Consider the following 27,454-nt stretch of genomic DNA (forward strand, 5'->3'; position numbering starts at 1 on the left):
CCAACCAAAACAATATTTGGGACCAAAACTTGAGCTAAAAAATAAGCATTCAAGGTGATTATGTGTTCACGGTTTATTTCTGCTTTGTTTTTAAGCATGGAGGAGTCAAGGAAGACAGAGTTCTGCATGAAGGATTGCATCAGTCAAACTGAGTCACTTGATATTTACATAATATATTCTCATGTAAGTTCCCAGTTTCCCAGAAAAAACGCAAAGCTTCATGCACACTGGCTAAAAGGTAGGATTTCAGGCCTGGCAGTCAGCGACTACTGTGTCATGACAATGAACCCCCTTTATGAAGCACTCTTTACTTTCTGGGTTCTTAGATCCTCACTCAGATGTTAAATCTTCAGTACACCAGCACAAGTGTGCAACCCCTCAGGCTCACTCTGCATGCACAGCAGAACCAGAAGCTCCTCTGTCTCTCTGATAAGGATGAGACATCTTTTCCATCCCAAATCAGCTCCCCTGTGGTGAATGGTTTCTTAGCACTGAGGCTGGAGGGTAACTCTTCAGCTCCAGTGACATTGTGTAAATTGTTGATCATTTCAGTACAAACAGGCACCAGTGGTAGAACTACAGCTCAAGTATGGGTGCTTCCTCTTGCCACTCTCTCCCCACATTGACATAGCTTTGGAAGCTGAAGAGGGAGTAGGTTGTTTTCATTGGTTTTAGGCAGAGAACAAATAAATGCTGTAGGATTTGAACCAGTTTGTTCTGTAAACTGGTGATGGACAGGTGATGGAAAATAATAACCGTTAAGCCCCCAAATACTCAGATTGTGTTACTATTTGAGAATATCTGTTCTCATATAAATACTAAAGCAGGAATTTAGAACTGATTGCATGAAATAAGTTTCAACATCCCAAATAGTAGACGACAAATTAAAAAAAAAGACCCAAATGTGCTAATTTTCTTCTGTACTTTATGGTAGCTTAGGGAACAAAAAGATTCTCTTTTATATGCCTTGCATTAGCAGTTTGATACAAAAATGCTCATATCTAGGAAAAAGGAAAATAATTTTCTAAGGGCAGGTAGGAGGTACCAAAAAGTGTGTGGAGAATATGACAATAAAGATCAGAGTACACAGAATAAATGGTAGTGAGGTGAAATTCAAAAACTTGGATAAGTTTGAGAAGAATGATACAGGCCAAAGGAGGAGAGTGACTGAGGAAAAGGTTAGAGAGCCAAAGCCATAGTATGAGTGTAGGAGGTATTCTTATTATCCTCTGAAGCACAGAAAGCCAAATTTATGCCAAGTGCTGCATGAGGCAGCTTGATGTTGATAGGCTACATTTGGGCTCAGTGTTCATAATTCAGTTGCACAACAGACTGACAAAACTCCACTTCTGCTGATAGAGCTTGTTGCAGACCTTTTGAGGGGAAAAAAAAAAAAATCATCCTGTACAAGAGCACTTTTGCTGATATGTCTTAATCCTTACTAGGGGGTTCTGCTGGCACAGCTGTGCTGGCTGCAGATCACACTTCAGCACTCGCCTGATTGATGCACATACCTTGCAACAGTTTGTCATGCTGCTGGCCAAGGTCTGTGTTAGGAAAAAGGAAGTTAGAGGAGCAGGAAAGGAGGGTCAGAAAGCAGAAGAGCAGAGAGATTTTCATGTTGTAACCAAGCAGAGTTAGTAATAGTGGGAAAAAAAAAATCAACAAATCAAGAATAAACACTACTCACCAGGGTTTGTTTTGTTTTATTTTTTTAAGTGCGTTTTTCATTGCTGTGTTAACTATCTGGTGTTTTGTTGAAAGAGAATTAAAAACTGTATCCTTTCTTAATATGAAGACGTAGCCTGTAAACTTGAAAGGCAGCCTGTGGTTGGTCTTCGTCTTTAAAAATCATGGGCTAGTGCTTCATTACACATAAAAAATGGTTTATTTTGATCAAAACATTGTGTTGCCATTGCAGTTTTCCTCCACCCTTTAAATTTATTATGCTGGCTGCTCTTCAGATTTCTCCTAACTACTGTTGATACACCACCCTTTCACTGGCATTCCTTCTGGTTTCCCACATCTTATTTATTTAAAACATTATCTCAAGTCCACTGCTTTTCTTGCAAGCAAGGCATACAGGAGCTTGAGTTACAGTATGAAATAATAGCTTTTGCTTAATGAATGTAACTAAATTACTAGAAGAAAGTAATGGACTACATAAATCTCTACAATATCATCACTACGCACAGAAGATTACTACATCTCAGTACTACATCAAAAGTCACCCTGTACACTTTGCGGAAGTTGGTCCAGTCTGTGTCCACACAGACTGCATACAATGGGTGCACGTATGTGTGTTTATATTGTGCACAGATGGTGGGTGCTGTATATCATATATATATAGCTTATTTATGGTCCCTCTCATTCAGGTAAGGATTAGTAGTGTTACCTGATAATACAAAAACATAGCAAATAAAAACCTGTCTAAATTAAGGTCAGGAGGGAAGAGTAAGTAAGGAAAGGAAAGAAACATGGATCACTGACACAGCTGACAAAGCAGAATCAGCAATTTCCCAAGTCAATAAACCAGCACAGCACCATGGAAGCACTGTTATGAGGAACTGGTTGGAACTTTCAGCTTCTGGACAACAGGGTGGAAGGAATATCAGTTTTTTTCCACCACTGAGAGTCACTTCCAGATCAGAAGAGAGCCAGCACTAATCTTGTGTTTTTCCAAACACAGCAAAAGCTAGTTGATTACAAAAAGCCTCCCTTCCCATTTTAACATACGGTCTTATATACAAGTCTTATTCAGTCTTAAATTTTACTGCATTAGCAAATGCTGAATTAGAAGTCATCCTTCAGCTGTTTCTGTGATATGAATTCCTTGATATAACTAAGGCTTACATACACTCTACTGTCATACAGCCTTGACTACCTATTGCTTGCTACATCATAGAGAGGTCTACAGAACAGTCACTACACACAGAGGATTACACCAGGAAAAAGACCCAAACAAACCACCAAAAATCAAATAACGAGTCTCTCTGAATCCTGGTAGGTTTTTTTTAATTTATTGGGAAATTATAGGGAATTTGTCAGTTGGAATTGGTCACTCTACCCACTTCAACAAAAGTCATATCAGATCTATTCCAGCATTGCAGAACCACCCAGTTAAACAGTTCTCAAAAGCAAGTCTCCACTGAAACGCATTAGTTTTAGTAGGCCAAAAGTATGAGTTATTCTTATGGTCACTGGCACATAATTTAAACAGAGACAGTAAGTTTGACATACATCACAGTGTTCTTCAAGTATGTATCAAACTACTGTATGTTTGGATCTTGGCGTTCAGCCATGAATTTTGACACAAGAATTAAAAACAGGACTAGTCAGAAGCTTGTGTTGTTCTATTACAAGTAATTTTCTACTCTGGACTATATTATTTTATAGATAGTCTGAACTAGTCCCAAAACACTGCTTTACTTGAAATATTTTTCAGGATGTGAATTACTAAAATACTGCACTTGCCAATTTCTCTGGTGATACTAACAGACACATTAAGAAGCCTGCAAGCTTCCAGAGCAGCTAGAATGGCCCCAGCTACCAAGATGAGTGCTGTAGAGTCAGGGATCCCATAAATTAGGGCATCCCTTGCTGCTGGAGCAAGTGGAAAAGCAGATTGGGCAAAACCCCCCCCTTAAGCAGTATCCCAAGACTCCTGACAAACCCAGCAGGTACCACTGAAAATGCTGCTTTAATTTCAGCACAAGCTCTGCAGGCTACTAGATTTCCAACAAAGCAGTCAGCCTCAATGAACCAGATTTTTTCCCAATCAGTTCTACTTACAGATGAGTTCCCCAAAGGCGGGAGAGTCACCCCTCCACTCTCCTGCTATTGAGGTTTTTTCTTCCTTTTCTTTTCAAATCTCGTTGTTTACAGCCCATTTACACCATTTTGTACTAAGCCTGGCAGTCCTGAGTCAGCTGTAGGCAAGAGACAATCAATCAGTGCTGCCCTAGACCTGCAGCAGACTGAAAGCAGCACTCGCCTTCCCAGGAGTAAGAGCCTGCAGCCACTTCTTTTCTCTGCATACCCGGCATCTGAGCTGAATGGAAGTCTTGTTTTGCCGTGCAGAGTCACAAAATCCAGAGGCAAATCTGATTCTAGTGACTAGCCAGCAAGAAAACATTGGCTTGCACAACTTTCTCTTCAAGCAATCCTGACTAACAACCAAACAGTAAAAAGGGCCCCAGCTTCCCTTTAATTCTCCAGCGAAGGCATAGCTAGCTCTCCTCAGACAAATTCTTGTAAAAGCATCTTTAATCAGCTTTTTTGGGCAAAGTTTTTTAAGAAATCTAGATATGGCAGAATATAAGCATGATGAGTCATAAAATATCTCTTAATTTGAAGAGACACACAATTTGGCATTCAGAAACAATATCCTGAGACAGTATTTTCTTTTTAGAGAGATGTGAAATGTTTTGACTCCATGTATACAGGAAATCCCACAGCAGCTCCTGTACAAATAGAATCACTTCCATGTCCTCGGTGTTAAAAATTACCAGGATTTTAAAAAATCATAGAATTGCTTTAAGAATCACAGTGTTTCCATAAACATTAAGTCTTTTTATATTCTTCTCTTTATTTTCTGCTTCTGGGGTTCCCACATTCAAGTTTTTTCCAACCATTTGCCTTAGCAAGCTGAGATGGTTGCAAGATCCCATTATGCAAGGATATTCAGCTTTAAGAACAGCAACAAATACTGTGAGACTCACCATGAAATAGCAAGAGTTGGCAGCACTGCAGTAAGGATATTAGCTTTCATTTCCTCACAAACTGCAGTTTCTATAAATAGCATGTCTGCTTTTATTCCTGCAGTTAATTACATAGGTTTTCCTGCATTTCCTCTTCTGCAGTGTCCCTTTGTATGAGTATGTTAGTTGATGGACTGAAGCAATGCTTATGGATTTCCCCCTGTAAATGCCTTGGACATTAAAAAAAAAGTATTTCTGCAAGTGGGGAGGTTAAGTAGGTAAAGAGCTGTCTCTGATTTCCCACTGCTTAAGGGGACAACTTGCCACTCGGTGTTATAATTTTTGGCTGGTGTGCCAGGCACAGCTGAGTGGCCACAGGATTCTTCCATGGCTGGGGTTTTTCCTGCACTCATCTTGTATTGTGAGTGCCCCATCTAGTTTGATCTTGTCTTTTACGGTGGAGTGTTGGTTGTTCTGCCGTGGACTGGCTTGAGCAAGATATTAAGGAGCAAGTTTACTTTGCCTAGCTTTGTATACCATGAAGGGAACACCTTCCTCTGCACTAATCACTTACGACTTCTACAGTCAGTGGAAAATGAAGTGCTTTTTTGAGCACGGGCTTCACTGATCCATTTACCTACTGACACATTTTGGGATGTTCTTGGTGTCCTAGAAGTAGCAGTCTTTCTCCACCAACTGTGGCAGCACTTTTTCAGTTATTTGAGATTCCCAGAGGAAAATTCCAGATCTGAAAGCTCTAAATGCTGATCAATGGCTCTCTATGGCTATTCCTCACATCTCAAATATTGCTAGTTATTAAGCATTTGTGAAGTGGTATTTTTCACTATTACCCCATCTACAAGCTAATTACAGATACCTGAATGCTTTATGTCTTTAAGTTATAGCTGTCCTACACCTTGACTAGTTTTTTTATCTAATTTATTATACAGTACTAGCAATTTCCAAATCTGCCATTCCTGAGGCTTAACAGGACAGTTGGCTCATTTGCCAGGGGTCTGCATGTGAACAGAGTCATAGAATGGACATGGCTGTTCAGGTGGTGGAGGAAAGGTCATGGCAGCCCTCTACTCTCTCAACAGGCTTCTTTCCACACAAGATGCCAATCAAAGGTATGCATTCCACAGTGTTGTAGCCTCCTTCCCCCTCTAGCCCCTTACACACCAGACAGCCTCTATGAATCTCTCATCAGACTGAACAGCTGGGTGCGGTGGAACAGATCCTGCAATATGTGCCTGGCAGAATTCAAGATGCAGGTGCCCTTGGGGCATGGTAGGTGGGAAAAACATTTCAGTGAAATGTATGCAGAATGTGAGAGGCTTGCTAGGTAACACTGCTATTGCCTCCAAAAGGTAGAGGCTGTTCCTCAATAATGTCTTACCATTGCACTGAAAAGGCCCAGCAGGACTGCTCAGGCCCTGAACAAGATTGACTTCCCTTAGTGCTGCAACACTGAAGACGACTTCTTCTCACATGGCTCCTGCTCTCCTCTCTACCTGTTTAGAAACAAAGGAGTGGGATTTCTCTGGATGTAGACAGAGTTGTACTCAATGGCTCTATGTGCAGGTGGTCACTGATGGGTGGTGTCCCCCAGGGCTCTGTGTTGGGACCAGAGTCCTTCAATATCTTCATCAGTTATATGGATAGTGAGATTAAGTCACCAAGGTGACACAAAGCTGAGTGGTACAGTTGACAGACTAAAGAAGGGGATGCCATCCTGAGGGACCTGGAAAACCTTGAGAAATGGGCCCACAAGAACCTCATGAGGTTCAAGGTCAAGTGAACATGGCCAAGTGAAAGATGCTGCATCAGGGTGAGAGCAATTGCAGAGATGAGTACAGACTTGGAGAATTTATTGAAAGCAGCCCTGCAAAGAACAGCCTGGGGGTTCTGCTGGAGGAAAAACTGGACATGACCTGTCAGTATGCACCTGCAGCCCAGAAAGTCAACCACATTCTGGGCTGAACTAAAGGAGGTGGGGCCAGCAGGTCAAGGGAGGTGATTCTGCTCCTCTACTCCACTCATGTGAGACCCCACCTGGGAGACTGTGTCCAGCTCTGGAGGGAGTCCTCAGCACAATTAAGACATGGATCTGTTTGAACAGAGCCAGAGGAGGGGCATGAAGATGATCAGAGGGCTAGAGCACCTTTTCTAAAAAGTCAGGATGAGACAGTTGGGGTTGATCAGTCTGGAGAAGAGAATGCTCTGGGAAGACCTCATTGGATTCTTCCAGCACTTAAAGGGGGTTTATAAAAAATAGGGACAGAAACTTTTTACATGGGCAGATATTGAAAGAACATGGGGTAATAGTTTAAACTAAAAAACAAGAGATTGAGTGTTAGGAAGAAATTCCTTACTCAGAAGCGCTGGGACAGGTTGCCCAGAGAAGCTGTGGATGCCCCATTCCTGGCAGGATGCTCAAGATCAGTTCGGATGAGCCCTGAGCAACCTCTCCTTGTGGGTGGCATCCTTGCCCATGACGGTGAGATTAGAACTAGATGATCTTTAAGGTCTCTTCCAACCCAAGCCATTCTATGATTCTGTGAGACTGCTTGTGGTATATATATATATATAAACACACACACACACACACACACACACACACACACACACACATATATATATGCTTGTGTATGTGCATGTCTGTGTGTATCTACATATCTCCTGCAGACTAGAAGGAAATGAGGAATAATGCCATTTTGGCTGCTGTCTCACCTCATCAAATTCTGGCATTTTCAGCAGGCTGTTCACACTGAAAGCTTCTTGCCTTCTTTCTGCTTGTTCAAAACATGTATGCCTGTCCCCTTTACAGGAAGCCAGATGGGATACATCTCATCTGCAAAGGGCAGAACAGATTTTGTCTGATGTGTGGTACCATGTCTTTACAGTTATTTTTATAGTTCAAGTCCTAGATTCCAACTAAGGCCTCTGGGTGGATCCATAATATAAAGCATGTTAATATTAAAAAAAGTCCTCTGGACCAAAGGAGAATCAGGAGTAATTTGACAGATGTTTCTGGCAATATCCAACATGGGAAATCTTTATTTTAGGATCATATAAATATTACAAAAGTGGCCTAGTAAATTAGACTATGTTAAAATTAGGTTTGCTTCACTTTCTTATGATAGGAAGAAACTAATTGTTAAAATGGAATAATGGTAATGCCAAACTTTCAAAACCCATGTCAAGTCAAATCAGGAGTTATTATATTAGCAATGTATATGAGATCTTATCTCTATGTCTATGTGGTTTTCATCCTCAATATTCAGGTGGATGCCAATTTCCAACTGTTTCACACAACCATCAGGCTAAAGGCATTTTTTGGTTGATGTTATGGTTCTTGCACACAGACAAAACCCCATGCCATAACAAATAGTCCAAATGTAATCAAGGCTGATGACCCTGAGAAGAATAAAATTGGCTATCTGATCTGTAAGCAACCAGCCTGCTTCACAAAGCAGTTCAATAATAATTTCAATCTCTAGCATGTGAGGCATCTAAAATGCCAATTTAATTCAGAACCTTGGGCCAGAAAATCCTGTAGTTCCTTCTAGCCTTAAAGGCAGTGTCATACCTTAAGGCTCAGCTTTTAGTGGCCCAGGCTATCAAAGAGCTCACTAGGCATAATATCAGCATAACTGATGATATTAGATTAGAACATCTTTCCTTTTCAATTTTAGTCTTTGATCTGAAGAAAATGTGCCCAGTTGAAAAAGAGTCAGGCACTGGGAAAGGCTCTGGAGAGAGCTTAAAATTCAAGAGACATTGGTCATCAGGGGCTGGATTCCGGTTAATGGCAGGAGAAATAAGAGAGCAGATACCAAGCAAAATGCAGTGAGATGAAGGACACTCAGAAAAGCCATGTGACAACAAAGGAAGAGCTCTGGATGGGAAGGAGACATCAATGGGAAGAGGGAGCATTTAGAGCGCAGAGCAATCCACAGGTACCACCTGGGTTTAGTGTTTTCCTCCAAAGACACTGAAAAACAGTAAAGAGTCCACATTTTAGTTTAGTAAAGAGTTCACATTTTAGTTCAGGTTATCCAGTAAATCTAGTCTTTGGCTCTTGGCTCCTCCAGCTTTTCAAAACAGTTTCCTTCTGTTTCTTGAGGGTGATACTTTGTAGGATCTATGCATCACCCAGAGCGATTTAAAACAAATCTCCTTTCACCTCCTTTCCTCCAGAAGACTCTATATAAAGGAGATGCAGGTGTACTGCAGTTGACAACAAAAGCAACATACTCGTCCTTTTGTACTCAAAAGCTAGAGCCAGACTTGTGCATGTGTATTTTGTACCAGTTGAAAGTTGAATTTGCTGCTTGCCTGTCTCTCATTTCCAACCTCGCATGCTTGGACTGTGTGGGCAGGGAGAGGTCAGATATGAGTTTAGATACAAATATTTATGCTTTCTCAAACCCTTGTTGCACAGTTTTATTTGCAAATGGAAAGGAAGAACTAAATTCTTGGGAGTGTCTACACTGACAAATTTTTTTGGCTAGAAAAGCCTAACAAACACTAGGTTTTAAGAGCTTTTTAAAGTAAGGTTAACTCTTGTTTTTATTTATCATGGATTACATTTGGTCAAGTTTTAGTATAAATATCCAGAATTTTGGATTCCTCACGTGACTGCAGAGAAAGCAGAGGGATGCCAAATACTTTCCTCATGGCACTGCCTTGAAATACTTTAACTTGCCTGTATCAGTTAAAAAGCAGTTTACTAGCAACAGAGAGAGTCCAGATCAACAATATGAGAAGAGTTTTTAGCTCTTGACCAGTGGGGTGTGGCATGCTTTCTACTATTTTTAATACTTTCTTTCTAAGGATGGCACTTAACTCTGTCAATGCATACTCAAATACAAAGGCTTTAAACTGCTTTTAAATAAACAATTTAACAAACAAATGCATAATTATTCAGAGACTCCCACCCAACTGTTTGTTATCTTTCTGCTGCTATATCTCTTTATAAAACTCAGCTCATGGGAATTACATAAAAACTTTCAGCTTCTGTTCAATATGTTTAAGTTTCTCTCCTGTTACTCATTTGCAAAAGAAATCTTTTTAATGTGAATCCTGAGCAGTCCAAAACTATGCAAGTAAAACAGGTGTTAAAGTACAGCCCACTGACTTATAGACCATTTCTTGTAATTGTGGGATTGTAACCAACAGTTTTGGGATATCTGGTGTCACAGGTTTGACCAATACCACTAGGTGTAAGCACAATTCATCCCAAGTTAGGCTCTCCAAAACTGCATAGGTGTTTTCCTTAAGCAAGTAGCTTAAGGGGAACGAGAGAATTGTCTTTTCTTACCTTGCCTTGAGCACTCTGTTTGAAAGTTTAATGCTACTACATATCTAACCTTTAATTTAGTTTCAGTTACTGAAAGTTTGCTGAATATGCAGTGCTCAGCCTAGACACCATTTATTGATGATTTACACACCATTTTTATGTGGTGGACTCAGTGACTGAGCAACTGGCTTACTTCTCCTCTCAGCACAGGCTCTCACTACTCCACAACACTGGTGTGTGCACCATCTTTCCATTCAGACATGCTATACTCAAGCTATTTGTGAGTCACCCGACATTGATAAAGATATGAATATGATATGATAAAGTTTATTCTGAGGTGATGTGCTTTGACAAGAGAAAGGAACAAATACTACTTTGCTTCTCCTCTAATCTGTGTAAACAAGTTGGAGGGCCATCTAGAGGAAAAATGACACCTGAACAGCTCCTGGAGGCCTGGGGTGAACCAGAGCCCCACAAAATAGTGTGTTGCAGAGGCTGGCAGGCCAGTGGCAGAAGTCCTGTAATTCACTTTTGGGAGTATCTGCTGATGCCTACAAGGAGCCCTTGGATGGGTGAAGGCCAGTTTATGGGACAATTGCACAATGATGAAATGTCCTCCTCATCTCATTTCAGCATTTCCAAAGGACAGAAAAATGATATATTCATTCCAGCTTCCCCTTTAAGTTAACCCCAAGTGTAAGCAAACAAACAAACAAACAAACAAAAAAGACCCACATAAAATTGAAATTGGCAGGGATTTTAAAAATTGTCTCTTTTTTTTCCTTGTTTTAATATTTGGTACTTTTCCCTTATCAACAAAGGAGCAGACTATTTAAAAAAAAAAAAAAAAAAAAAAAAAAACCACCACCCACAAAAAAAAACACCTCAATGTCTCCCCCTCCCCCCAAAAAAAAAGAGAACAGACCAATTTTCCCTTTTTCCCTAGCTTACTGTTTCTATATTCAAAAAGCTGAGAAACCCAGGAAATCCCTGCTAAGTTTGAAGTAGCATCAGATGAGTAAACAGCAGGATTGGTGAAGGGTTTGTGGCTTCACACAGTACCAGGATCAGGTGATGTGATGAACTAGCACTCATGAAGTGCCTCAGGGCCTGAAAAGGGCACGTAATTAACTGGACACTTTAAAGAGCAATTACAAACATACTGCAAATGAGGGAAAGAAGGGTGAAAACACAGCAGCACGTATAATCTGTGAGGCTCGGGTAATGGCTCTCATTTCTTGGTCTTCATGGAATTTGCCATGGTAGCATCTGAGTTGTGGGACTAGGTACTTTCCCAGAAAATGCCCCGTCCTGTCCTGACCTCTTATCAAGACTAGATGCTTATACTCTATGCCTGTTTTCTGTGACAACAAGAAACATGCAGACAGGTATGAAGGGCTTACTTTCACAAGTATGATTCCCGTCTTGGGATATCACAGGATCAGGACCGAGGGTTCCACCACAAAATGCATCTGTACTAGAGGTTAGACACAGCCTGGAGTGACCTGTAGCAGTCTTTCATGCTGCCGGCAGAATCCCATATCCAAAGGGTCTGCTCTTAAATCCTAACCTAAAGTCACATTGTAAAGACTCGTGTCACAATGAGTAGCAATAATTTTTCTTTTACTATTTTTTCTTTAAATATCTGCATTTATTTACTACACTTGTTTACTTACGATTTTAGACTAAATCTTTCATTCCAAATTATCTGCTTTTCTGTATTTCTTGCTTATCCACCATAACTCATAACTGTATCTTTCTCCAGAAAGTGCAGAGAGTAAACCACAGAGCAAGAGATTGGCTTTTTCCAATCCTTGCTGGTAAAACCTACACTACGACACGGGGATAGAAAAACCCACGGAGGAGAACGTGCGTTACAGCACACCACTGCCAGGGCGTGTGCAGGGGCGGCAGTGCCTAATGCTTTCCATCGGAAACCTCATTTTTCTGGTTCCCACCTTGGGGTTGTCCCTGGCACGATGGCTGCCACCAACAGAGCTGCCGTATCACAGACGTGAGGAGCCGGGAGATGATGTGCTCTAACTCCCGGGCTAAGCACGGGGATGGGGATAAACGTGGCACACGGATTCAGGCAGAAAGTGCGGCGTTTCGCCGTGAGTCAGCCGGTAAAAGCTCCCACCAGCTGCTGCTGGGGCACCGTGGATAAAGGCCAGCGCGCAGCGCCGACGCTTCGGTGGGAATTTTCGCTTTCTTCGCTCGAACTTTTCTCCCCGTCCCACACGAAACTCCAAGTCAAAAGCCGCCGATAAAGTGTCCTGCCGGGTCTGTAGGCCGGGCCGGGCCGGCGCTCGGGGCGGGCTGTGCGCGGAAGGGCCGCTCCCGTTTCCCGCTCCCGCGGCGCTGCCCGCGCCCGGCCGCGGGACGGCGGCCCCGCATCCCCCGCGCCCGGGACGGGGAGAGGCCCGCGGGAGGGGCTCGGCTCCCCGCCTGCCCACGTCCCCTCCCCGGCCAGGAGGAGGAGGAGAAAGCGAGAGAGGTCCCGGCAGAGCGGCTAGGAGCGGGTTCGAGACAGCCCTCCTCCCCCCCGCCCGCCCCCGGAGGGGAAGAGGAAAGGAGAGCCGTGGCGGGCGGCGGAGAATGATAACTTAGGGCCGTGCCTGACCGTGGGAGCTGCCCGCGCTGCCCGGGCGAGGACACCGGGGAGGCAGCGATGTCCCAGGGCACGGCAGGAGGAGAGGGAGCGCCCCAGGTGCTGCCGGAGGGGAAGGAGAGGCAGAGGAAGAGGAGGCGGAGGAAGAAGAAGGAGAGTAAGACGCGGCTGGTGCGCTCCAGCCTGCTGTTACCTGAGGCCGAGCCGGAGAAGTCCAAGAGGACGGTCCTGGCCTGCAACCGGCTCAAGACCACCAAGTACACGGCATTGTCCTTCCTGCCCAAGAACCTCTTTGAGCAGTTCCACCGCCTGGCCAATGTCTACTTTGTGTTCATCGCCCTCCTCAACTTCGTGCCAGCCGTCAATGCCTTCCAGCCGGAGCTGGCCTTGGCCCCCGTGCTCTTCATCTTGGCGGTCACCGCCATCAAGGACCTCTGGGAAGATTACAGCCGCTACCGCTCCGACAAGGAGATCAACCACATGGAGTGCCTGGTGTACAGCAGGTGAGGCAGGGCTGGCGAGGGCAGGGGCCGGCAGCGCCGTGGTGGCACGCAGCACAGGGTCCCGCCTGGCACCGGCGCTCAGGCCGGCGGAGATGAGGACGCAGGGCAGTCAGCAGGTCCCTTTCCACTTCAAGTGCAAAGTAAACCTCCAGTTGCCCGTGGAATCGGTGTCTCCCAACTCTTAACTCAGAACTGGAGTTCATACAGTCCTGTACCCACAGGTGAAAGTGAATCCGCTCTGACCGGCGGGATCCCGCAGTAAATCACTTTGTGCAAACGCTTCCTAGTGTGTGCAATAGATTACACGTGTATAGTTTCAGGCATTAATTTCATTATAATAATATGAGAACTCGTGCGATCTGCTGTTAAACCTTCAATGAGTGAAGGAAGGATAGAGGCTAGGGGCTTCTGAATTTCAGTTAGGTGTCTGAGGTTTCATGGTGTGAAATTAATGAGCCCAAACTTTGCCTTTCTAAAGTTTTTCCACTGAACATTTACTTTTAAGCAAATGGTTTTTTATTTATCGTTTCAAGTGTCATCATTCCCTGTGACTTTGCTATTTCCCAGTGCTTGTGATGGAAGATTAGGTCATTTATGTCTCTTAGAATTAGTTTTTTCTAGTGATCTGAGCAATTACATTTAGAGCACTGCCTTGGTATTTGTATATCAGACCGAAATGACTTTTGCATTGACATTTATGTGCTTAGTAGCCAGCTTTACAAAACTTTTGTTTTGCTTTCTTCCGAGTGCCAGTCATATCCGAGTAGTATAAGGCTAAGGTTTCCTGGGAATGAGAGAATATATTTTCTGAGAAAACAGATTTCAGTTTCATTTCTGATGCTTCTAATTCTAAAAGAAATGAAACACGTGCCAAGAAACTTACACTCTGATTCCACAGACTGTCTGGGAGGGTCTTCTGGGCTGACGTAAGCACAAGACAGTGCAACTCTCCTATTGCAAGAAAGGCGTGAGAAGAAAAATACACTGAAAAATAACTCAGAAAAGGCTGCATTTCCAGCATGGATAGACTCAGCTTGTTATTTCACGAACTGATATTGTGTAAGGAATCTCTCCCAGGGATATTCCTTCACCAGTAGATATGCATGCATGAAAACATTAAGTAAAATGGCCTTATTTCTGTAAACTAAAGCGAAAATGACCTGGTCGAGTCAGTAGTTACTGCTAACCTATGCCTGGGCGTAGTGCCTTGCATGCCTGTAGAACTATGAACACTTCTCATATTGAGGAAGATGGTTTGCAGGAGGTCTTGTAAGGGGCTATTCATGCAAATAGTAAAACGTGGTTAGGTTAATCTAACCTTTTCCAAACAAAATCAGTTTAGAAATAATCTCTTGTGTCTCCTAGTTTAAAAAGCACTAAGTGCCTGGTGCGGAAGATGTTCAAAGTATTAACAAATACCAGTACTGGGATATTAATTCTGGAATGTTTTTTCCCCCAGCAATTTTCCATATCCCTCTCTGCTGCCAAAAATGTAGACATGACTATGAGAAAAGGTGTACTTTTGATGTTAATATCACTTGTCATCTTTTGTGAGTCCCAGCTAAGTGCACTGCCCTTTGTCGTGCTTGTGCTTTTGTGTAGTAAATCAGAGTTGTTCCTTTTACTGCAGAGTTTAGATTGCTGCTTAGTGACACTTACACAGATTAATTTGGGAGTGGTTTTCCTTTGCACTGGCATCAAAGGGCCAAATCCCTGTGAGGCAGCAAATGTGGAAGTGTGGCAGCTCTGTTACCTATTCAGACACAGCTTTCTGGCTGGATGCAGAGCTGAATGGTGTGTGCTCACAGCCCGCAACAGAAGCGTGGTCCCCAGCAGCAGCTCAGCTATTTTCACCTTCCAGCAGTCCCTAGGGAGAGCTTCCCTCCCACAATTAAAAAATATAATCAAAACATGCGGTTAAAGTAATTTGCTCACGTGTTTTTAATCTGCCCACATTTTCTTCTTTTGTAGCTCTTTTTAAACTTCACCAAGTCACCTTTTTAAACACCCTCCAGCTCCAGTGAGCGAGATGGGACTAGAAACTTGCTACTTCTGCAGATAAGAGCTAAGATTCCTGCTAACTCGAGTGACCGGGTACCAAGATTGAGAGATTTGTATCAAGGTCGTTGAAGTTGCTGGGCGTGAGTTCAGAAAAGCTGTTTTCTTAGAGAAGTGTCATGCCAGGAGAAACACAAGAGATTGATCCTGACTTTTACTTTGTTTCCTTAGTCTCTTTGTTTCTGGAAAAATGTTGAAGCTTGTCACATAAGGAAGTAATAAATGACAGCTTTCTCCTTACATGTGTTTAATCCTGATCCCTTATCAGTTTTGCTACCTTTTGAGCAAACCAGGCTGTCTCTCCCTCCCCCTACTTGCCACTTCCTTGAGGCAGGGGCAGAATTTGGTGCAAGTGCTGTCCTCGATAGAAATGCTGCTGTAGGTTAATGAACATTGCTGCAGTCTTGTGTTCCTTTAGGACTGTCAGGGAGCAGTAACTCTTCTCTCGCTTGTCACTTGTTCGCAGCTTGGAAAGAGGCCTTCTGCAATATGGGATGTATCTGAGTTCCAGGACTCTCTGCTCTCATGGGCTCCCTTTCCTGCCAGCCTTCCACACAGCTGCTAGAGCCACCTCCAACACAGACTACAGCGTTCAAACTTGTTACAGTAAAATAACATTGAATTATAACAGTTAGCAAGTGGGGACAGGGACTTTTGCTTCATTAGAAGAGAAAAGCCCTCTGTCTCATGCTCTGTGTTGTTTAGTGACCAAGTAAGGATTCAAGTTGGACACCATACCAGTGTTCTGTCATGCATACATACATACATACATAAAAGCAGCATTTAGTGGCGCAAAAGCTCCAGGACAGAGAGAATGCAGGGGTAGGCAGAGCTTAGCAGGACTCATCAGGAGGAGGTTCTGCACGACTCCAGCAGCGTCCACTGCCCAGTGCTCTGGCACAGCCTACACAGGCAGATCATGTCAAGAACTGGTCTGGGGGAGAACATTGTTCTCCTGCTATGATGACTGCTTGACAGGCTGGCCTTCTTCCTGCCTTCCCAGTGGACTCAAATAACCCATTCTCATACAGCCACTGTGGAATCAATGACTCTGTGGCTCAGAGTTGGCAACACTTATGAGACAGCAAAACAGCAAAGGATGATGCAACCTAAAGTAAGACGTTGAAGAGAGATGCAGCTTGTTTTGACAGAAGGTTTTCATTTAGAAATCCTAGATGTTGAGGGGAGTAGAAAGTACCTCATAAGATTATTGCTTTCTACAGTCAGATGAAAAGGGAAAAGGCCTGATTCTTTGAATAAATTGAAAGAAGCTGTTGAGTTTGAATTGGCAGCTTATGTCAAGGAGTGAAACATACAGGAGAATTGCAGGCTTGTGTTGCTCTGTGATGGGCTTTGCAGGTCTGTCTATAAAAGTAGGCAGTGTCTTGAAGATTTCTCAGCCAAGAGGGGCTAAGAGAGCCTCTCTCCAGAGGCCTTTAGGGCACCTCTCTCATTTGGCAGTACAGAGGAAATGAGGCACTTATTTTAGGAGGACAGCTTCACAGGTCACCTAGAATTTCAATTCTGTACAGGTGCTTAAGCTAGGAATGCTGGATGACAGCCAGAACTCTTAGTTGATTTAAATGACGGAAGTTACAAAGGCATTAGAGCCTAGCCTGCAAAAAATTGTTTTTGCGAACCTGTGATTACCTTAGTCTCCTCTCTATGTTCCTCTTCCTCATTTCTATCACCCAGGGATTGAGATTGGAGATTACAAATTTGCAATCCTAACAGTGAAATCTGTGTTACTATCTTGGACTTGGGACAATGGAAGGGTGTCTTTTTTCTTTGCAATTACTGTCCTCCAGTGCTCACCAGCTCTCATTGGAGTTGTGGATGGCACATGTAAATGTCTGGTGTTACATATTTGATAGAAGTAAATTTGTCACTGGGGCAGAAGCTTTGATTTCAGTGTACTGTTACAAAATATGGTATATGTTTACATGACATGTAAATAGAAGATGAATAGTGATAACTACAATCACAACAAATAATGGCACTTGTCCATCAGGGAATTACATTTTATTGCTGTCTCAGGGCTGTGCTGGTGAAATAACCTCTGCTAACATTTTCCTAGGAGCCATATGTTCAAAACCAAAGGACTTCACTTTTCAAATCTACTCTCTTAACTCTTGCTGTGTCCAAGATATTGCTAAAGAGTGTAGTAATGCCTGTGCATACTGATCAGAGAGTGATAACTGCTTCTTGTGTCAAACTGTGACTTAGAAATTCCATGACAAATTGCAATTTATAACCGGATACTTGTCACCCCTGAGGTGTGGAAAATGTTTAATGGGGCATTCAGACAGCTATCAAAGCAGGCTGTTTTACATTAAATGTAAATTTCTTTCTGCAAAACTGAAGGGGCGGAGAGAAGAGAGTTTGATGTGGGAAACATTTCCTATAATTCCACAAATACACTCCCTTCTTCCCTTTGTCAACCCACCCGTGAAAGCAATTCCAGCCTTGGAGGAGAAAGAGCAGTATTACCAAATCCTCACAAAGGCACAGTAGATCCCACTCATGGCCTCAGAAATAGCCAGACGAGGACTTGGCTTGCAATCACTTCACTTCTTAGGTGCCTTATTTTGTTGGCAACACCAGCGTCTGAGAAATTAGGTTGTATCTCCCACTACTACAATAGTCAAGAGCAGCTTCTTGGCCCAAAATGTGCTGGCAGGTAGGACATTTCTCACTAGAAGAAACAAGCTTGTCTCCCTTCCAGATCACAGATGTCACTAGATGCAATTCAAAAGGAAACTACCTGGGATTACTCAGTTTCCTCTGTGAGTGAATTTAGGGCACAAGAAGCTGAAAGCAGGAAGTAGTGGTCTGAATCTGTTGGTGAAGTCAGTGTTCCTTCCCTGAGTTTCAGAAAGTTGCATCTCTGTGCAGCCTACTGTCTCTTTGTCTTTCAGTTTGAGCCAGGATGGCAGTGAGTAAACTCAGTGAGCAATGTAGTAGCGGCTCCTCCGTTAGACTGATAGGGAGCAGTTTTATTCTGCAGTAGAGTTTATCTAAGCAGCAAGGGTTGTCTGTGCTAATGTTTGAGATGTAGCCAGCTAGAATACACAGGAGAACCCATCTCTCTGTCCAGCTGTATGTATGCAGTTTATTTGCTATTCACTGTGGGGTAAATTTTCTAAGTGCCTGAGCTCCTTTATTGGAAAAGAAAAATGCTTGACTCTTGTTACTAAGGTCTTTCATTTGTATTAGATGTCATGAGAGCCATTGTAGGCTGTTTCACATGCCTCTGGCTGACTGCCAAAGAAGATGCTGTTAAATCTCCACTGAGAGACCTGGTGATGTCCCCAAATCAGTTTTCGCTTTTACATGCTGCCCTCCAGAAAGAAAGCATAATCTCTTGTTCTAAGAAGACCACAGCTCAGAATTATAGGTGGCCACTTTGTGTGCGGACCTCCTTGCCGTTGTGTGTCTGTATTAACTTGAGACCATGATTATTGTTAGAGGTGGCCCAAAGAATAACAGCTCTATTTGATTCTGTCAGAGTGCATTTCCAAAGAAAATACGCAAGAGGAAAGAATTGCATGTATTGTTCAACACTACCTGGTATTGTGATTCCACCTTCCATGTGTCACGTAGTCAGCAGAACTGAAAACCAGAATTGAAACCCATGACAGCCATGCAAAAATCAACATTTATGGAACTGCTTACTAGCTAATATGTCACAACTTAGCCAGGACATTCCTCTCACAAGCAGATCAATCCTCCTCTACTATTTAGAGAAAGAAAGGTCCCTGTCAATGGGCAGGACTGTCACAGGTACCTCCTCCAGGCTTACACAACTTTCACGGAGGGGCAGGTTGCTTACCTTGACAGAGCACCAGGAGGAGTGCAAGTGCCACATCTTCCTGCTGTGTAATCCAGCATGCTTCCAGTTTGTGGGGTGGCTACGCTGTGCAAGAGCTGTCTCAGGGGTACCTCTCCTCTTTCCCTGCAGCACCAGGCCTTTTGGGAATGTGGTGCTTTAGTGTATGGACACAGTAAGGTCAATGCAACTGGGAAGCCAAATGCACAGCTTCAGGATTACATCCAGTTTACAGGATTTATGCTATGCAGGCTTGGTTTTAGCAACTGCATATATTGAAAGCAATTCAGTTCATGAAAAGCAGAACAATCTGTTTCACTTCACATAGTTGTGGAGGTGAACCAGTTTCCATGGCTTACTTTCAGCCTTAGTGTTCTCATGTTGGGAGTTGTCACTAATGCAGCTATGGAAGCGGCCAGTCATGTTTGTACCCAGAAGAGATCCACAGCAGAAACTTGATTTGTACCCACCAGCACTGCCTCACTTTATCTCACCAGAATGTGGAAGCAAGACAGATTCTCCATGCACTGGGCCAGGGAGAGTGAATTTCAGTGAATGGCATAAAGTGAGGAGCTTGCTTCTCTTGAGGACACTTGCCTCTCTTGGGTAAATTTGTGTAGTTGTGGGCAGTAGCTTCCTGTCTTGCACATCAAGCACAAGAGTTGACTCGTTCTCAGAATTCACCCACAATGCATACTTGTGAAAGATGCTAGCTTATAGCTTCCGAGCAGATGTTGGTGGTGGTGTGCAGGGGAGAAGAAATGCAGAGGAGGAGCTTGAATAGCCCTAATATTGAGATGAACTGAGAAAATGTACATTTCCAAATGTATCTTTGATTCTGAAAAATTAGATAAAGCAAACCTCAGATTTGGTTGATGACCGGCATGTTTCTGAGCGAATCGGTTTAATCTTTGCTGTGTGTGCAGGAAGTGGGAGTGAGAGGGCTTCAAAGTAAGAGCTTACAGAGCTTGTCAGATAGGAGCTGAGAGGAACATCTTTCTCTTTTTCACTCTGTCAAGGATACAGATACACAGCCTGTCCACAACAGGTTAGGCATCCATTTAATAGGGTGTTCTGTCCTGTGGGCTGCTGGGGATAATCTAACCCTTTGGAGCTGGCAAATTGCAGTCTAATTCTTTGCTCCAACGGGAGCAATATTTTAACTCTGTTTCAGAACTGTTGCAGGTGAATATCTCTGCCATGGTCAGCGCACATCCTTCAGGCCACATTGGTTAAAGGACAGTCCTGAACTGGCAAGGCGTGCGTTTTCAAGGGTGGGAAACGTCTTCCATCTCCAGTCCTATTTTGTTACAGCTTTATTCTGGTCTGACCACAATTTCTCAAGAGTGACAAGTAGGCAACTGACTTCAGTGGTGAATATTTGCATCGTGCCCAGTCATTTCATAAACCCAGACTCTGCTGGAGATTCATCTTAACGGGCATGGCGGTCACTTGTTTTGTTTTTATGTTCTGGTTTTCTGGAAATGCTGACCAACTTCAAGGAAGATTTTAACTCCTTGACTGACAACTGACTTCAGTTCTTATATGTCTGTGCTGCTGCATCCACACTGAGGGCTTGAACACTGTTGCAGAATATTTGGTATTTCTCTATTTTCCACGGAGGTTTTAGTTTTGACTTTTTGAATAAAAAGAGAAAGTCTGCTATGAAGTGACAGCTTTTGTAAACAGAGGTCTTTTATCTTTGTGTATTGTCTTACACTTCTTGAGCTTTTTCTGAGTCTTACAACCATATACCTATATCCTCAGCTCTTGTCTGTTCATCTTCCTGCCTTCCAGTAGCAGCCTGAATATGCCTGTTTTGGCTAAGTTAGCTGAATTTGTGTGTTCACTAGCAAGTCAGTGGGGAAGTTGTGAAATCTCCTAAAATACTGACACCAGGAAGGTCAGAACAGCCGTCACCTTAATGCATCTGAGAGTGTGTTCTCGGTATCTAGACGTGGAGTAAGATGCCTCCGAAAATTTGCCAGTGAACAAATTTTGAAATTTTAACAGGTATATTAGCAGTCAAACCCTTAGAGATGCAGAAAGTTCATTAACTATGTTAGAAAGATGTAATCTATTTTGAGTGAAAGTAGATTATAAGAAATCAAATATATTCCACTTAAGTTTGATCCCGCAGTTGCAGTGCATTGTTTTTGCATGGGCCTACACTTATATTTGGGGGTTTGGATGGTTCTTGTATTTTCTTTTTCTCCCTTTTTAGGATTCCCATGTTCTCACAGTCAGCTTCTCCTTGCTATACTTCCCTCTGCTGTATGACTGCTGAGCTGTGAAGCTAAAGCTTGATCTTACATCATTTACCAGAATAAAGACATATATTGTCTTTATTCACATGTTTGAGAGCATGTAGGTCATCTGTCCTTCACTGTCCTAGGTTCCAGTTTTATCAGAGAAGCATATACTGTGGTACATATCTCCCAAGAGAGCCACTGATTTGCATCTTGTCTCTTCTGCAAGTGCCAGTAAACAGTAGTGAGCCAATGATTGTAGCTCCTTTGCAGGAGGACCTCTTAAGTGCTAATTAGATTCTCTCTGACCTGACAAGGGTCTTTCCTTGAAATCTCTAATATTCTTTCTGGAACATGAGGTCAGATTTATTTCATGTGTCTTTTAGCTTAAAGGTACATGCCCAGTCTGACCAAATTATCTATACTTGTGCCAAAATCAGTGGAGAGCATTAAATGGTTTGAGGGAGGAAGGGGAAATCTTTCAGCTTATTTCAGACACTTACCTTAGGCAAGTTTGAATCAAGAGGTCCTTACTTCTCTCCAGTGATTATACAGGTGAAGCTGAACTAGATGGTTACTTATACAGGTAAGTTTAGGTGAGATGAATCCCATTAGTTAACTTAGAGGGGATAGATTTTACTTCCTGTCAATTAACACTCCATATGATTTTTTGACTTGAGTAAGTAGCTTATCCTGCTCAATATACTTGATGATTTATTTAAGAACTATTATTTGAGAGCCACAGATATGAGTACGTTCATCTGTCAGGTGAAGGGGATAACCTAGTACCCACTATTTCTTCTCCTGCCACGTTCTGCCTTCAGGAATAGCCATTAACTTACTGTTTATACTCGTGAAATGTACTTACATCATCTATCGCAGTGTTGAAAAAAAATAGAAGAGATTAGTTGTTGCCAATAAATAATTTTCTTTTTTGAATGACTGATTACATTTGCATTTCTGTGGAGTTTCCCAGTCTGTCCTCATAATGCAGGGAATCTTGGTATTTTGGGGAACTTATTTGTTCTTTTGCAGTTTTTGGAGATGGGTGTTGAAACATAAGGTAAGAGGTTCCTCGTTCTTTCTTCCGTTTGCCTGTATGTATCTAAATTTTAGGTCGACTAAAACACTTTGCAAGCTGTATGTCTAAAACGCATAGGGCAATTGTATGTTTGACATAATCCTGGGTGTTACAAGAATGAAAGTGGGACTTCACTGTCAGATGTCTCATAAATATCAGATAGGGCTTCTGGGTTTTGCCCAATAGGTTCAGATGTTCCGACTTGCAGGTGATAAGGCTAGGTGATCAGAGACTGAATCAGAGGGATCAGTGGCAAAACTTTTCTGCTAACTTTCAGTACTGCTGGTTTACCTGTGGTTTCCAGTTTCTATGCTGGAATTTTAGTGTCCATCCATATGGGAGCACAGGCTCTTGCAGATATTCCATGTAGCCATATAAGAGGTGCAGCATCATAAGACATCATGCCACTGGTGGCTATCTTCAGAGTCCCGAAATCTGTTAATCTAATTGCAGCATTTGACACTTTGCTCTTCTGGATCCTTTTACGCTTAAATGTACTGAATCCTGTCAGGTTTTTCTTACATATATCTCTCATTTATTTTCAGTGTAGTTCCCTGCATATCTGCTTTTTGTGGATCCTGGCTGTGTGTGGAAGCTCCTCTTACTGTCAGATACTGTGGGAGCTTTCTTAAATTCAGACTCAACAGTAATGGTGTACCACAGCTGAGCCAACCATCAGTCTAGCAGGGCTGGTGTTTAATCTCCTACACTCATGTTCCAAGAGTTAGGTTTACAGTCTGTAATAGTCTTTTATGGACTGAACAATCCATAATGTATCTTCAGTTTGAGGAATACCACAGTGGACTGGTATCTGCCAGCTCATGCCACAAAAACGTGTGTGAGGCCAGTAAGAGCCATCTGCAAAGAGTATTGCAGTATGGGACCCCCAAACTGACAGTGCATCTCTGCATGTAGAGCTAACAAAGCTAGCACTGAAATAAAGTCTAGGTTGGAAACCCAGCAACAAGTGGATTTTTTTTTGTATTAGCAAAGTGTTTAGTTGTTAATGTGTTTTTTATTTTGTTGGTTTTATATGTTTGTTTATTCTTCCAGTTTATAAAAATGTGGAAATTATCATTTAAACTGTTGGAGAAACAGCTTGATCTTTACCAATTTCACTAAAGATAAAACTAATGAAAAAACTTATGTCCAAAATACTTACTTCCTTTTAAACAACAGTACTGAAAAATAATCTAGCATGATTAATAGTGTTTTTGAAGTACATACAGTCTCTAACTTTTAAAGCCTTTGCTCTGCATTTAAGTGTAAGATTTCTCTAAAATTCCCTGTGGTTATTCTAAATTCAATCCTCTTTGGAATGCAGGGAGCAGAAAAGGGGGAGAGTTCCTGAGTTTATTTTCAATGGCATTTGGTTTGGCTTGGAGCATTTTTATAATGCTAATTTGGTCCTTCCATATTAATTCACGTTCTTCCTCTGCTGCTCCTAAATTGGAAACTTTCCATTTTACATCTGGCAGTCTTGTCCTCAGTGGTTTAACCTTTATGCTTTATCACTAGAAATAGCTGTTTTGTTCATGGAATCCAGCCTCTTAGTCATAATAACATTCCCTTCAGCTGTCCTATCTGACAACTTCTAGAAAGGCTTTCAAGTAAGGGTAGTTTTTTGTTTTGTTTTGTTTTTTAACCGCTATTTACATTTGCAGAAAGCATGCCTGAGTTGATGGTGCTGCACCATACCAAAAAAAATTAAGCAAGAAAACCACAAGGCATATTCTTTATCACTGGTAGGAAGTATTGAAAGAGAACCTTATGTAGACACCAAAGTGGTTAAGAGCTGTGATGCATCATCCCCTCTGGTTGAGCAGTATTCAAATTAGATGCAAACCTGATTGCTGAGCATTTGGGAGCACAGTTCTTATTTTTCCAGTTACTGAACATACATCCCAGATGCCCAAGACATCTTTAGGATGTGTCCTCCCTGATATCTAACTCCTTTCTGACCTATTCTTGTAACTCATGAGTTCCAGTTAGATTCCGCAGCAGTTCATTCCACCAAGAGCATGGACAATATGAAAATACAGTCTGTGAAGGAGAGGTTCACAGTCAGTGTTTTCTGTAACTTTTTACTGTGCTACACACCTGTAAATGGTTAATGGGAGCTCTAAGGTGGTATGCAGTATACACCACGTATTTAGAAAGCTTAGTCTTTGCATCTCTTTGCCCAAGTCTAACTCAAATAAGAGGCAAAATCCAGAAAAAGAGGTTTGTTTTGTTTTTTTAAGTGTCACTTCCTGTGACATGTTCGTTACATGAATGCCAGTTCTTAAAACTCTCAGCTGTGAGAGGTGTGTTTATGCAGCACACATTCAGCACGAATTGTGGCTCTCCCATCTGGTGTATCTCAACACCCTCAGAGCCCCATGCAGAGGTGCTTGCTGCTCTGGAAGCAGTTTGGGTCATTACTGCTGTCCTGTCTCTTAGCAGGGCTTGTCAGCTCAAACACGGCCAAGTTCACATGACTAACATTTTTTGTGTGTGGATGGGGCACTGCTGGTGGGGTGCAACCCTGCACCCTCTTCTAATTTGTTGTGCTTAGACTGATAAAACCCAGTAAGAAAAAAATGGTCAGTAAATGCATATACAAATTACATGACTGTGCTTTAATTTGGGGGGGTTATTACAGTTTAACTGTGACCAAATGGGGATAATAAACCATTATTCCAGTAGTTAATACAGCACTGTTTCCTTAATAACTTTGGATCAGAAAGTAAATTTGATGAAATAAAATCCTGTCAAACACTCCCTTTTTTTAAGACACATGCAGATAATATGTACCTTAGCACATACCGAATTATCGGGAGACTGATGATTAAGGGTTGTGAAGCAAAAGAAACAAGCTGGATATAAACTTAAGATATTCAAGTGAAACATGTAAGCAAGTGCTACTGTAAGTTGTTATCCTTATATCATATTTCTGCCATCTGAATTCATTTTTACTGAGAACTTAAGTGGAAAAGCTGCTATTAAATTCTTAAGAAGGGAGCGGAACATTCTTAGGAATTTTACAAAGCTTCAAAAAAAGTAGTCTGTATGTGTAACAGCAGCGTAGGCAGTTCATGCTCCAGAGTAATGTTTACCCTTCAGGAAGTCTGCAGGAGAACTCTATTTAAGCCACGAGTTTTCACCTGGCTTTCAGAAATAAGACACTTGGTGCAAGTCAGACCTTCCTTATGATTTGTGGGATCACTTCCCACGGCCTTAAACATCACTGGATTTCATACTTGACGTCTGTGTGCATCCATCTCTGTTGTAAGGGCAGTTCTTGGTGATTTGTGTGGGGAACTCAGAGGCACATTCATTCCACCCAGCAGGGTCTGCATGGGTGCTGCAGCAGGCTGCCGTGTTGGTGTGGGCACAGCCCTGCACAGGACGCCTCTGATGAGCATCTCTGAGCTGCTCAGTACGCATTGACAGGCAGCGTGAGGCACGTCGTGCCTTGGCACAGTCACACTGCTTGGAGAGGGAAGCTCACTGTACAGCACTTGGTTCAAAAGTCTCCAACTCGAGTTTCAAGATTATTTGGCACCTCAGAAGACTCTCTGAGTCTGGTTTACATACACCAATCAAGAGGAAATACTGAGGTTACAATGTTTACAGCTGTATATAGCACCATGAAATCAACAGTCCTTGGACTGAGAAAGTGTTAAAAATATGAGTGGGAGTTTAGGAAGTCTTTAAATGGATATAAGTGGAGTCATAGCTGTTTCTCTGTAAGGAAGCAGAGGGTATTTTGTAAACATCAGTCAAGTGCTGATGTTTACAACAGGATAGGTACAAGAGAAAATGGCCAGAGTGCGTTTTGCTGTCTTGTCAAGAGAAAATGTGGCTTCACATGTAGCGAGTTAGCAGTTTGTATGCTGGTACAGCAGTCTTTTTGCATAGCTGTGCTGTATCAAGAAATTTCTGAGCAATAGACAGCAAACAGCCACTTTTGGGGTGCCATGATAAAATAGCAGAGGTAGGTCTTTTTTCGCAGTCCTTCAGAGTCCAGAAACTGATGGCAAAAATAACCTGTGTTTTTGTGGTACTGAAAACAAGCAGCACACAACAGCCAAGAAATTGGAAATCTAGTATTTTTGTCATGTACAGGCATTATTCTTTGGCCAGCTCAAACTTTTGGTCCTGGTTTTACGTTTCCAAGAGAGGCACTTCTGAAGTTGTGTTTTGAACTCTCTTGGCACAGAGAAAGCTGATGGTTAACAAAGAGATCAGTCTGCAAGGGTGGTACAGGCAGTCCTTAATTCAACCTGCTAGGAGAAGGAAGAACAGAGCCAAACTTCATGCATCAGTAGCACTGACTCTGTCTCCTGTTTCAAGTTATTAAAATAACACTTCAGCGTTTTTTTAAAAAGGCATTTTCCTAAACGCTTTCTAATGCCCGTGACAATTTTATGTGCTGGGAAGTAAATATTTTTTGCTACCAGTAGGTTTGTTTTGTATTGTTTTTCCTCCACTTGGCAAGCACTGGTATTTGGGGGGTTTTGTATTTTGTTTTTGTTATTCTTCTACAATATTTAGGATGAAATAGAAGTTAGGTTTGCTACCAACACCTTGCAGATACACAGAAAATACTTGAACTTGCCAAAACAAGTTATTTTTTACATAAGAATTCTTGAGTTTATTTTCATGTTTTCACAAACAGAATGCTTCTTCCCAGCTGCTGTGGACATAACATGGTGTCTGAAAGATCGAAAAAACACTGGCTTTTTAGTTAGTACTGTAGAGATCAGCTATGGAAGTTGAAGAAAAATAAGCAAAATTTGATTATTACAAGGCCACGTAAGATTGATGTTAAGATACACTAAATGATAAGGAAAAGGCAAATGTGGTTCCAGCCTCTAGTATCAGTAAAATTAATTCTTAGTGCTTTATAACTGGGTCTTGAAATGAGCCCTGGGAGTAAACTAGGGCTCTGGGGTTTCGATTTACATCCAACCCTAGATTTCTTTTTTGATGGCCACTTTTCTTTATTATGACAAACTAATTTCACCTCTAAACGCATGAACTCTCCTTGCAGCAAGGTGGGAATGTCACCTGTATGCGAAAATCAGCAGTCCCAAGGCAAGCAGTGAGTGAAGATGTGCTTACCATTTCCTT

General features: G+C 42.3%; 1 protein-coding gene across 2 annotated transcripts in view; it reads left to right on the forward strand.

Annotated features, from left to right (window-relative positions):
• The first annotated feature begins 12,492 nt into the window (after positions 1 to 12,492).
• ATP10A (ATPase phospholipid transporting 10A (putative)) overlaps positions 12,493 to 27,454 on the forward strand; it is a 109,737-nt gene continuing 94,775 nt past the window's right edge. Inside the window, exon 1 of one of the 2 annotated variants that reach the window (XM_040056492.2) lies at positions 12,493 to 13,119. In XM_040056492.2, the coding sequence (XP_039912426.1) occupies positions 12,677 to 13,119 (443 nt within the window). In that variant the 5' untranslated portion in view covers positions 12,493 to 12,676. The remainder of the gene's footprint in view (positions 13,120 to 27,454) is intronic. The other variant, XR_005699595.2, reaches the window with a different exon arrangement.

Source organism: Hirundo rustica, chromosome 2 (genome assembly GCF_015227805.2).
Source record: "Hirundo rustica isolate bHirRus1 chromosome 2, bHirRus1.pri.v3, whole genome shotgun sequence".
Classification (NCBI taxonomy): domain Eukaryota; kingdom Metazoa; phylum Chordata; class Aves; order Passeriformes; family Hirundinidae; genus Hirundo; species Hirundo rustica.